This window comes from Protomyctophum bolini, assembly GCF_963924005.1.
Source record: "Protomyctophum bolini genome assembly, chromosome: 12".
Taxonomy (NCBI): domain Eukaryota; kingdom Metazoa; phylum Chordata; class Actinopteri; order Myctophiformes; family Myctophidae; genus Protomyctophum; species Protomyctophum bolini.
The window spans coordinates 30,642,675-30,656,462 of record NC_137873.1 but is presented as its reverse complement, the minus strand read 5'-3'; the positions used below and the strand labels follow the sequence as shown (position 1 = coordinate 30,656,462).

Sequence of the window (13,788 nt, the reverse complement as noted above, 5' to 3'; positions counted from 1 at the left end):
GGTGGTTGGACACAAAGTGGTCCACGCGTTGTTTCAGATTCACGTACGCAGGCTTCTCGTCCACCTCTGCGAGACATTCCCTCCTGAACTGATCGAAGAGTCCCTGTGTTTTCAGATGGTCCACGATCCTAGACACAAGCTGTGGGTCCCCGGACGGTAATCCTACCATTTTCAAGTAGTTAACGATAAGAATGTATGATTATTACTAATACGTCATTTGTAAATATATCCCACATTTACTGGGTCTTCAATTATTATTCCAGAGTCATTTTATGCCCATATTGGGAGATCCCTGATGACGTCAGTCTATGATATAATGATATAACCAATAAGACACCCTGAGAGTGAGAAGAGCCCCTAAAGGGCGCCTGGGTGACGGGAGACTGCTGGACGATCGCTGGCGCTTTGGCATGGGGGGTCAGACCAACATATGGAATGAATTCTGTACTGGACAAATTTGGAGCGTGTCTTGAGTGTACAGGGTTTGATGAGGTCAGATCAATATAAGGAATGTCAGAAGAGGTCTGCTCCATATATGGAGATCTAAGGGTGGCAGCAGGGGCAGTGTCTTGAGTGTACAGGGTTTGATGAGGTCAGATCAACATATGGAATGCCAGAACAGGTCAGCTCCATATATGAAGGTGTGATGTCACAAGGCGTGACCATATATGGAGGTGTGATGTCACGAGGCGTGACCATATATAGAGGTGTGACGTTACACTCAAATGCAGGTTTTCATTCATAGTAAATGCGACCTATGGTCGCAATAAAACACTGTTGGTGGGTATCATCAGCAGACATGGCACTGTCCGCTCGCAGGGTGCAATGTGCTATGCAGAGAAACATACCTCCTTTAGTTGTGATTTTAGGAGCCACTGGCACTGGAAAGTCTAAACTAGCCATCGAAATTGGTAAACGACTTCAAGGCGAAATAATCAGCGCCGACTCCATGCAGGTGTATCGAGGCTTGGATATCGTCACCAACAAGGTGACGTCCAAAGAGCTCGCCCAGTGCAGACACCACATGATATCAGCTTTGTGGACCCTCTGGTGAGCAGCTACACAGTGATCCACTTCAGGAACAGAGCGCTGGCTCTAATCGATGACATGCACAGCAGGGACAAGCTGCCAATCATCGTCGGAGGAACTAATTATTATATCGAGTCCCTACTGTGGAAGGTATTGGTGGACACAGAGCTGGGGAATGACGAGTCAAAGAACGGACGGGGAAGCGGATCTCCTGACAGGAAGGTGGACCTTGAAAAGCTGGGTGGAGCCGAGCTGCACCAGAGACTGACGCAGGTGGATCCTGCCATGGCTGCCATGTTGCATCCCAATGATGCGCGCAAGATCGCCAGGAGCCTGCAGGTGCACGAGGAAACGGGCATGCCGCACAGCTATTGGCTGGAGCAGCAGAAGGCACAAGACGGAGGCGGAGGGTTGGGGGGCCCACTGAGGTACCCAGACCCCTCCATCTTCTGGCTGAATGCTAGCATGGATGCTCTGGACAAGAGGTTGGACGCCCGTGTGGACAGCATGCTGTCTGCAGGGCTGATAGAGGAGCTCGGAGACTTTCACCTGCGCTTCAACAGGCAGAGAGTCCAGGATCGCGGTCAGGACTATCGGCATGGGATCTTCCAGTCGATAGGTTTTAAGGAGCTCCACGAGTACCTGACCGCTCCAGAGAGCATCACCCAGCAGGGGAAGGACCTGCTCAAGCACAGAGGTATTGAAGCGCTGAAGGTCGCTACGAGACGCTATGCCCGAAAACAGAACAAATGGGTCCGCAACCGTTTCCTTCAACGTCCGGGAGACGACGTTCCCGCGGTGTACGGTCTGGACGTGACGGACGTGTCCCGGTGGGAGGAGACGGCGCTGGCCCCCGCGCTGCAGATACTGGACGCTCTGAGAAAGGGGCAGCTGCCGGCTGTCGAGCCAATCAGAGCAGAGGGGAGGGCTCAGCAGAGCAACAAGCGAAGCCGCCACACCTGTGAGCTCTGTAACAAGGTCATCATCTGTGACACGGAGTGGACAGCCCACCTAAGGTCCAAGAAGCACCACTACCACGTGAAGAAGAAAAGGATGTCTGATGCAACCTTGATCTGACCACAGGGTACCACCCACATTATCATACCACACACTCAGCTACTTCCATCAATCTAGCCCCAGACTCCTGTGAGGCCTCCAGGGAGACCTCTTGTGGTTCCCACAAAGAGGGAACCACCTGTGGCACTTTGAGACGTTTTAGATGTGTAGTCTGATCGGACCCTGTGTTGGATCAGCCGAGCCAACACAGGGAAGCTGGAAGAACATTCACTAAAAACGCCGGGACAACGCTCCACACGTCCCAAACTCTTCTCCCTTCTGGCTCCAAAACTATGGAATGCACTTCCCGTTGCAATCCGAACCGCAGACTCACTCCCAGTCCCAATCCTCCGCCGTAGTCAGAAAACCCACCACTTTGGACTTCATTTTAGCCCGTAGCACTTGCCCTAGCCTCGACGACCTTACAGGCGTATGCAAAGGCTCATTTGATGTAATTTAGATTTTTGTAGACATGGCATTATAGTGTTTACGCATAGTAGTATTCCACCGTTAGACAGATGTTAGGTTCTTAGCTTACTTATGATTCTTGATGACTATATTTTCTGTACTAAATAATGTAAATGGTAAAATTACACCCCTGTGAAGTTGAGGGCCGCTCTTATCATGATACATCATCATACATCACATTCCATGCTCAGCCAATCAAATCATCACAAATGTGGTTCCAGCCAATCACAATCACTTTTCTGCCCTCTTATCCTCAATATGTACTTTGCTCAGACAATCAAATCATCGCTATGGGGTGCTCAGCCAATCAAATCATCGCTAAAATTCACACAAACAGACAAAAATTGTCATAGGAGGGCAATAATATCATGGTGCACAATCCACTCTGATAATGTACTGTGCTCATCCTTCCCAACGGGCCCAGTCTATTATCACATTTAAATTAAATGTTCTCGTGTTTCTCGCTGCACGTATTGTGGTTTTCCCTTTTTAACTCTCGCCGTACCTGTGCAGCCGCTTGTGACATATACAGTATGACATCATAGCGCTGACATCATACACTGGCCTTAATCCAAGTTCTGGGATAACGGGTACTGCTGCATACTACTGCACACGTGTACCTTGTTCCATAGAGACCCCACTGAGTATGTGTTAGTGTAGTGTTTTAGTTTTAGTGCTATCCTCTATCCTTCAACCTGTGTCGTTGTATTGTTCCCCGTGATCGTCACTTCAGACTCTGCCATGTGGACGAAGACACAGAACTTTGAAATGGCAAGGTTTGTTTTAGTGGAAGTTTTGTCCCTTCAGCCATTGCTGCACTAAACAAACTGCCTCGCTGATATGATGTTTTACTGGCGATTTCATGTATTGTCTTGGTGTTACAGTATGTTGTTTAGTGCTATATTTTTATTAAGCTTAAGCAGATACAGGCTATGAGAAAAATACATTCAAAGAGCCTATCAATGGTCTGCAGCCACTCAGTCAGTCGTACAGTATGTCTAAACTGAATGTTGGATGAATGACATATGATTATGTGTTTTTCTGTTGGAACAGACTATGAAGACGAATAACCCCGACGGGACAATAAAGACAAATTTTACTATTATTATTATTCATTTGTAACCCCAAGACCCTAAACGCACAATGCATGATTTATTACGGGACCCGACGCGTTGTGAGCACGTAGATAGATTGAAGAGCAGTGTTGTTTTTGGCTTAGTTTTTGTCATAGTCTCTTGAATAGTTTTCATTTAGTTTTAGTCACATTTTAGTCACCTACTTTTAGTCGACTAAATCTACAGTTGATTTAGTCAAACAAAATGTATATTTGGTGGGCCTTGACAGTAAAGAGTAAAGACTGTTTTTTTCACTTGCAACGCGTTGCAGCGCGACGCGTTGTGAGCTTGTAGATGTTTGTAGATGTTTGTGAGCTTGTAGATGCCAAAAGTGTGGCGCCTTCGCTTGTTGCTCTGCTGTGCCCTCCTCTCTGCTCGGATTGGCTCAACAGCCGGCAGCTGCCCCTTTGGGCGTTGTGAGCTTTTATATAGGCTATTTTCAGCATGCAACTAATTGTAAAGTCCCTTCCTAACATTTTAGTCTAGTTTTTATTTGTTGACGAAATTGTCAGTATATTTAGTCTTAGTTTTAGTCATAAATAGCTTAGTTTTTATTTAATTTCCATTTAGTTTTCCTCAGTGAAAAAAGGTTATCGACGTACATTTTTCGTCTTAGTTTTAGTTGACAAAAACAACACTGTTGAAGAGGGTTTAATTTGTCACTCACTCATACAGCGAGGCTACAAGCCGCAAAACGTTGGTGTGGCATATTGTTGTGTGATGCTAATACAATATAAACAACAACAAGATGATACTAATGATAATACTGGATGTAATGACAAAGGAAAAACATCAGTACAGGCACGTACTGTAGCACTGTTGTTACGATAAAGTATAAACCAGGCTTAAGCCTTGGCTTTGGTGAAGGACCGACAGACCTGGTGTGGCTGATAAGTTACTATTCTTAACTGCAAGACTTTCAACACATCAGCTTTGTCTCTCTGGCTTGTATCAGCGCTGGAGTCCCTCGACAGTGGCCACAATCCCCACATGTCATACGCGTGATATCAATGCGTGCTTTTAGTTTAACATCAGCATTGCACACGCAGCAGCGCTGCATTCAGAATGCTAATCAGCCTGTGTCCGATATTATTCATCTGGGGGGGGGGGGGGGGGGGGGGGGTGAGGGCTCGCCACATTAACCCTGGTGTCCATATGTTGGGCAAATGTTCAAAAAAGTTTTCAAACTTGACCCATTCAAACTATTTGTCATAAGTTTAAGTTCATAGGGCTGTGGTTAAATCTTTTCTTCATATTATTTTACAGTGTTGGTTGTTCAACACATGTTTTTTATCATAAAGTGATGATAGAAGGCCTTTTGGAAAGTCTTTCAAACGTTCTGCACGCACGCACGCACATACACACACACGCGCACGCGCGCGCACACACACACACACACACACACACACACACACACACACACACACACACACAAGATTTGAAAAATAACAGCTATCTCACAAAACACTCAGCAGCACTGTGACCTTCGGGCCATTAGGGCAGCCTCTTGGAACCATCTCTGTACCCCCCCCCCCCCCCCCCCCCCCCCCCACTTTCTCTTCCCATCAGAAGAGTTCTGTTTATTTTTAACTCTAGCAGATGTATTTTCTCTTCTCCCCTCTTTGCCAGACATGTTCTCTGATGGGGGGAGCAAAGCAAACATTCCCTGGCTTAATACACCTCTAAACGCACAGCCAGGCTTCTCCGAGAAAAACTGGCATTGTGATATTCCCAACATACTTTTACAAAACAGAACGGGGGAGTCTGTGTTTTGAAGCAAGAAGACTTTCTGTCTCATGGCACAATCCTAAAACTGTGCTCTTCAGAAGCTCAGCAAAAAAGCTGTTAATGTTGCCAATGCCTCTAGTTTAATATGCCCATTATGTATTCATATCCCACATGAGGAAGTTCAAAATGGTGGTCAGTTGAGTTGATAATGGATACAGGAGGTGACCTGCTTAAAGAAAGCCACAGGCATAGTGGGGAGAGGCGCCAAAATACAGGCAAACTGCACTCCATTACCTGTGAAGTGTGAATGTGCCAATGTGGTCCAAATTAAAATCTAATTAAGCAGCACCTAGATAGAAAAAAAGGCTTGTTTCATTTATTCAATTTGCACAACTATTCCATTCCATGTAATTTCTGCTTGTCAGATACTGGATGAAATTGGCCTCCCTAAGACGAGCTTCTTTCACTTAAAGTGATTAGTCGTGGAGAACACACACACACACACACACACACACACACACACACGTGTGCAGGCGAGGTGGTTGTGGTGTGAGGGGCGCACAATGTATAGTGTGTTTGATGACAAAAGGAAATCTATCAAAGGAATTGGCTTCAGTCAATTCAACAAAGAAACGTCAGTCGGTCTGACTGATTGATGTCCAAGATTTTGAGTAGGTTGTCTCTTTCCTTTTTGTGCCCATATAAAGTGTTTCCCAACCTTTTTTCCTCCGAGACCCCTCTTCTTACATCTGACAAAACTGAACTGCACATGAGCGTGCAATCGTGCATGCATATTTTTCAGACACTCATACGACGAATAGTGAAAATACACGTTCTACAAGTTCACAATGTTGTGTGCCTTTTCGTGAGCTATTTTTTAAACTTTCAGAACAAAATAACCATAATGTTACATGTTGGCGTTAGCTATGATTTAAGATGCGGACAAGGCCTCATGCCTCTCCCCTGTGATCATTGCACCCCCTCCCCGTGCTCCCCAAGGGGGGCCCAGACCCCCCCAGGTTGGGGACGACGCCGCATTAGACACCCATATAACATGTGTTGTCACCCTTGGGTGGTGCCGCCCGCGGGTGTCCCCGCAGAGGCGGATAGATAAAAAGGTGGCAGAAGCACAGAGAGAGAAACGGGGGAAAATCGAATACTGTGTTGCATGTTTATTTTACCCGGCTCCCGCCGCGACAGTCTGACTGTCGCCTGCTCTCTCATTGAACCCCAGCCGACCGGCAGCACCCTGAGGATGAGCTCGCTCCGGCAACACGATGGTCATTACAGACATTCAAATGCCGGCCTGGCAGGGAGGCCGTGCCGGGTTGAGGAGGATGGCAGCTGTTGGGTTTGCTTTTTTCTCATCTCTATTCAAAACCCACCGTCCCCCCCCCCCCGCTGCGACTGGCATGATTGCGGGCCTGTGCTCTGTAGGTTTCTTTGATCAGGGTCCCCTGACTCGTAATGTGGAGGAAGAAAGAACCTCAGAGATCAACCGGCAAAGTATTAACTGGCCTGCGACGACGAGACGCCGAGGCGCTTGAACGCCACATCTTGTGTCGTTCCTCTGAAATGAGGAAAAATAATAAAATAAACACACCGTTGCCGTTTCAAATCAAACTTATTAGCAGAAAGTATTTAGCAGTATTTTGAACATTTGTGTTGTTAATAATTTAGTGAATGATATACCATCTAAAGTGTCCTCCTTTGAGATGTGTGCTATTTGATGCATGTCACTTGTGACTGTGAGGTAGATAAAAGCTACAGTAGAAGCCTCGTTCTGCCCTTGTATGTGTCTGAAGCTTTCAAACTGAAAGGTTCAGACATGAGAACAGTAACTGCATCTTTGTGCGATGAATACCAAAGGCTCCAGAAGCCAAATGAGACCGTTATTGAAAGCACCATTCCACAAACATTCCTCGAGGTAAAAGGCTGATGACCTTCAGGATAGCATTCCTTCCTAGTAGTAATAGTCCAAGACTGTTTCTCATTTTCCACTTAAAAGGTGTTATTTGCTGTTTGTAAAAGGTCAAATACGCACAGTTCTCCAATTAGTGAGCTACTGTACTGTAGGCGCTGAAGACATTTACCAGCAGTGCAGGTAAAAAAATGGCATGCATTTCCATTAGCCAAACGTTTCCCTTTGCTGACAAAAATGCCTTTGTCCTCATTTGTAACTTGAACAATAGAATTCAACCATTTAGCTTCTTTTTGTGCAACAACAATAAAATACTGAAATCGTACTATAACAACGCTATTAGTGCTCCACTTCATATAGCTGTAATACTAATAGTGAACAAGGACAATAAATTGGTGATAACTCAAGATTAGAATAAACACTCTACCAAGGTCAAAGATGGTTGTGTTCCATTGTAACTTGTGGTCACGACAGAACTGGAGATCAACGTTGGAGTTGCATTGACCACGTTTTTTTTTTGGTGCTATCCTTTTAGACCAAGTGTTTGTAGTATTCAGTCAAGTTACTGTGGAAGTGGGGAACCGTCTGGCTGAAAGCGACAAGTTGAACCCCAGCGTCCGATCAGATATGAGCATTTGTGCCTGTCGTAGACATGCGCAGAGCAAGTTCAGTCAGGGAACCTCAGTGCAGTTGCTGCCGGCCGTTAATTGGGCCGCCTCAGCATCACGCTCTCATTCACATGATTCACTCAGCCAATCACACACTCACTCCATCTTCATACCGGCTACTTTAACCGGATGTTTGCATTTCTCCTCTTGCTTGCTTGCTTGCTGCTGCTGTATCAGCATGCTGCTGTATACAAACCTGCTGCTCAGTGCTCACCCACCTCCACCCCAGCTATCACCTGTCGTTTTGGATCTACTGTTTAGGTATGGGGGATTCAGAGTCCCTATGGCCGGGACTGATGCGCTTGATCTGAGTACCTAAAAAGCTGATCCAATACATCGCCAAACCATAATAAATATAATGCTCATCTTATATTCAATAAATATATATTCCATCCATTCTTGAGTTGTCCTGACTGAAGTACTATTTTGGGGGCGAAGAGTTTCGGTGTGGCATGGAAAAAAACCATGTCAAGGTATACAGTTTGTAATCCGAGAGCAGTTCTCTGCGACTCCAGTGGTTGAAGTGGAAGTGTAGAGAGAGCGATGGTCAGCCGCGGTATAAGTGACGTGCTCAGATAACACATCCTGTCAGCCCGGTGCAGCCCTGCCAGGTTGATTAGACTCTACGTTCATCAAGAGGAGAACGCAGCCCTGGAGACCCCAGAGGCTTCGCTTGACACTCACCGACTCCTCCGCAGAGCAGGTCAGCGGTGTGCGCCGCTACCTTTTTAACCACATCACTTTTCACTACAGGTTTGTGTCACAGGAACGCAGACACAGACGGACAGACGTGGTGAGATTTAAAGTGGAACTTTTATCCCGACAGTGTTTTGCGAGTGCATGCCAGGTGGGATGTCTTTTAAGCCACTTAGCCACTTGAGCCCATGCGGCCCTATTTTGGGCATAATAGGCTAACGTTGATGAAAATGAAAGTAGCAGATTGTGATAGATTGGAAACAGATTTGATGTAGAGGGGAAATGGAGGGGGCCAAGAAGAGAGCCACAGGGGGCCCGGTCAATTAGAGTTTAAGTGGTTATGCCCTATTTGTGTAACCAAAATAGCAATGCAAAGCGCTGTGAGCCCGTAGCTTCACTATTTACAGAGAAAATGGAAATATTAAAAAATAGAAAAATAACTGTTTTGCCTATAATGACACATTCCCAAAATAAGATGGCGGGTTAACAGTGGTTTGACCCCACTGTGCTGTAGATTAGTCTCCACTCAGCCTCCCGAGTGGAGGAGAGTGTTCCATCCACAGTGCCACACCTGCAGGAAAAAGATATCCTGAAATCCTTTTCCGTCCCTTCACCCCCCCCCCACCACGCTGATGTGAAAGAGTACATCCCTCCCCGCAGAACCCCGCATGGAAGCTGAACCTGCGCCTGGGAAGCCTGACCCAGATACTTGCAACCCAGTGCCACACAGCACAGCCGGCAATATCACTTAAGCTCAACCGGTTTCTTGGTTATAGACCTACAGTGTACATGGACTCTCTCTTTCTTTCTAATTCTCTCTCTCTCTCTCTCTCTCTCTCCCTTTCTCTCTCTTGCACATACCCTCTATCCATCTGTGCAGCTCTCACTCCCTCTGTTGAAAAAGTGCTCAGCCGCACAAAAAGCCCTCAAGGGGAACAACAAGAGACAAAACTTAGTGGAAGGAGTTTGTATGGGTACAGTACATCTGACGGAAATGCAGAAGTATATGCACTGTACAGTGAAGCATGAGAGATGTTGCTTTGGTCGTTTCCACAAAACTGTTTTCATACGGTATATAATTAAAGTAATGACGATGTTAAGGGAGACCTTTGGGATGGTAACGGCATTGCTAATTTACATTTACAGCATTACCCTGAAGAGTTTTCCTCCCCTTCGTTAATTTTTTTATAGAAGTTGTATTTGCGCCTCCCCATGTAGGCGTTGGCATACTGTATGTGTAGTTTGTAGCCCACATTTCTACATTGTCAACTAGGGACAATTTTTATTTTGTTGTTTTTAGAACTCATTTGAAACCGCTCCCTCATGGTAGGATGCGAACGCATCGGAGAGGCTCCCCTCTCGTTGGGGCCTGTATGTATACATGCACAAAGAAGTAGAAAGAAGACGAAAAAGGAGACTGTATGAACCCCAACACCGGCACAAATCCAACCGGGGCCACTCAGAATGAGAAATGCTTTGGGTGAGAACAGGCTCATTTATCAGCATTAAGTCAAATAAAGAAGAGATAGAGAAGCGGGGGAGAGGGATAGTGGGGGAGGGTGGTGGGGGAGATAGCGTGTGCTCGGCACGCATCACTAGGACAGTGGAGCCTAAAAGAGACATCAGTAGATAATGACTTCATCCCCTTCATCTTAACTAAGTGTGCAACGGCTCGTGCCGCCCCCCTTGAGCTACCCAATGGGATTTTCTAATGGTTCAAATGTAGACAAAGGAGAAAATTACAGTGGCACTTAGGCGCAATCATGGCTTCACTCCTGAACCACACGGTATGTTGGAAGTGGGACCCCATTGAAACATAGGTTACTGGCAACACGCGGTATCAGTACGCTCCCTGTTCATCATATCTGTGAATCATGCTGTATACAGTAATAGTTTTTTGAGTGGTGCAACCACTCCAAGGAACAGCAATGTCCGTGTCCGTGTGTTGTTCACGTACCTATGTGACGTTAATGAGCACCAGTATGTGACTATGAGTACCAGTAGGGGCGCTGTTGTGCCAGAAACAGAGAGAGGGATAGTGCTGCACTGTTGCCTGCTAATGAGAGAGAGAGAGAGAGAGAGAGAGAGAGGCACCACTCGGTTCACACGGGTGTGATTTTTTGTTTCTGTAAGTTATCCCTCTGCTGCTGTTCACACACACACACACACACACACACACACACACACACACACACACACACACACACACACACACACACACACACACAAAGCACATTCACAAGCATATTCAGTACAGAATATACAAACACATTTACATTCCTCTCACACACACAGGGATGCTCACTCACACAGAGACCGTTGGTCCATAGCAGTGAGGAGGTGGCCGTCATTGACGGGGTATGTGACAGATTTGTCAGTGGGCGTGGGCGACTTGATATACCGTAGTGTGTGTGAGTGGTCAGGATTTAGTACACACACTCAAGCTCGCCGGGCCGGGCATGCACTGCTGGTGCTGCAAAGCTGTCCACATAAAATTAACACTTCTCCACCTTCAGCTGGTCTTTTTTGTCGTTGTAATTGCCATAGTATGTATAGGAAGTATAGGCTGCTGTGAATGAGAAATCTGATTTGCAAATGTCACAGAAATAATATGCTGTTTTTATTTTGTTATCATTAGGTACTGTTTTCTAGTGGTTAAGGTTAGGCACGGTTTTCTATAATTGGACTTAAAGGTAGAGCCCCACATAGTTGAACCAGTGTGTTGGTGCGGACAGCTTACCGATAGAGGTGCTCCCCTTAGGTTATTGGGTCCTGATCACCCATCTTGTGCGGGGACCGGGGTAAGTGCTTCAGAGATAGCACTTACCCCGTAGCCATTACACATCTGAACTCCTAGAAATATGCATATGGCACTTTAAAAAACTGAATGTAATTTCCTATGCTGCTGGTTTTTGTATTGTATTGTCCTTCTTGTTTGTGTATCTATGGTTCATTGGTTGTCTGTATATGTTGAGTATGAACCAAGACAAATTCCTATCAACTTGTTGACATGGCAAATAAATTATTGAATCTTAAGTGGAAAAGTTGTCAAAACCCACGTCCAAACTATTCCTGGGTGTGTGGAGGGAAGGAAGGGGAGAATGTTTAGGCCTGTCACAAAGGTGGCCCTATACTATATATCTGATTGACTTTTATACCACTTAAATCGGTTTTCTCCAGATCGGGTAAATTGCCAATCACCAATCGAGTCATTTGGAGTGAATATCGTCTGATCACCGGTGGCCGATCGATCGGATCATGCAGCTCTACTTACTGATGTTTCAAAATGTTCTTAACAGTTAATACAGTCATCAGTGAATACCGCTGTATATGTATTTTTCCCAATGGAAACAACAAAAACATTGTCGTATCGAGGACTAGGCTATTTGACATTCAATGTTATTTTTCCACAAATGCATCTTGATATTAAATCTGATATTATCCCCCTTCCGAATGGGTCATTAAGCAAAGCTTTCTCCAGCACAGACGTGGATGGGGCCAGCATGGATTGCCCCAGATTAGTTCTAATAAAATCCCTCTCTAATAAAATCCCTCGCATCTTGAAAAATGGGGGTTGTCTTATATTCGGTACAATACGGTATATGATATTGTATTTTTTCAAACAAAGAATCGTGTGTGTTTGCACGTGCGTGTGTGTGCACGTGTGTGTGTGTGTGTGTGTGTTTCCCTGAAACATGTTTTCTGAATAATCAAAGGCCTCATCCATAACGATATCCAACATCTTTAACCCTAACCAAAGAGGGTCCCAAAGGGAAGAAGAACGTCTCTAATTTTGCAAAGCAGAGGGTGCTTGAGTGCAGTAATTACAAAATTAATTACGGTCAAGAGATTTACATAAAATTACGGTGCTATTTATTTCTGACTAAGCCAAAGTCATCATTGGGGGGATATTGTTTCTTTTCTCTAAAGCGTGTTGATATTGATAACAAAGACACGTGTCAAGAAGACATTACACTGGCTTTTTAATTAATTGAAAGCCAGTAATCGTGAATATAGTGTTTTTTATTTACAATCACTTGGTGAGTGCCATACTTGACATAATTATTATTAAAAAAAAGGTCTGGTGGAAATAAGCAATACTGTGACACAATACAGTAATAACACAATATAGTCTGCTATGGTACTACTAAGTTATTATTAACAATACATTTATAGATTAATCTTTATTATTTTACCCTATAGTGTTCCTATTGTGGACATTTGGTGAAAGGGTTAGCAGATCTACAAGCTAAGAACACGTTGCAACGTGCTCATCATAGACGAATGATGGATCATGTCGAATAGTTTGGATGTAGAGGGAGAAAAGTAGAGGGTTTAGTGTAGACCCCTGGGGGACTCCGGTCATATTAATGTGACCGGTCATATAATGTGTGGGGTTTAAGTGGTTTAAGTAGTTTAACCCATTCTAGGACGGGAACCCCTTTTGGTGTTAGCATTATGTTATGCTTTAGCTATTGAAAAATAGCAGATCTACAAGCTCATAGCGCGCCACCGAGTGGCGCGCTACGAGCTTGTAGGTCTGCTATTTTTGAAAAATCAATGTAGAACACATTTTTTAGAATCTGATCTCGGGTCAAAATGGGTTAAGAGGAGGAATGACACAGGCATCTACAGTATAGCTGACATAAAAACCTGAGGGGCATTGCAAATACGTATGTCAGCAACCAGCTGCTATTCAGAGTTTATTTTTAATGACGATGCAGTAATGACATACACTATGTGTCATAATGTATACAGTAGCCATCCGTCTGGCCAAGGCTCCTCTGTATACTGTATGTGACACATACAGTAGCCATCCGTCTGGCTCAGGCTCCTCTGTATACTGTATGTGTCACATACAGTAGCCATCCGTCTGGCTCAGGCTCCTCTGTATACTGTATGTGACACATACAGTAGCCATCCGTCTGGCTCAGGCTCCTCTGTATACGTGCGATAGACTTTGCCCTCTGCCGGCTCGGATTCCTGAAACCATCATGGCCCGATGATGATGATGTTGATTCCACCGCTGCACTTCTTTCAACCCCCCGTGATCCCCTTGTGAAGAAGCCCATTGTGAATCAATCACTAGACCCGCGCAGACACATGG

General features: G+C 45.2%; 1 protein-coding gene across 1 annotated transcript; it reads left to right on the top strand.

Annotated features, from left to right (window-relative positions):
- Window positions 1–799: 799 nt before the first annotated feature.
- Window positions 800–2,106, top strand: LOC308326201 (tRNA dimethylallyltransferase-like; the record flags this gene model as incomplete). Its single annotated transcript, XM_080779009.1, is given in 2 exon segments — window positions 800–1,027; window positions 1,030–2,106. Coding segments are annotated over 2 exon segments (1,305 nt in total).
- Between the last annotated feature and the right edge of the window lie 11,682 nt (window positions 2,107–13,788).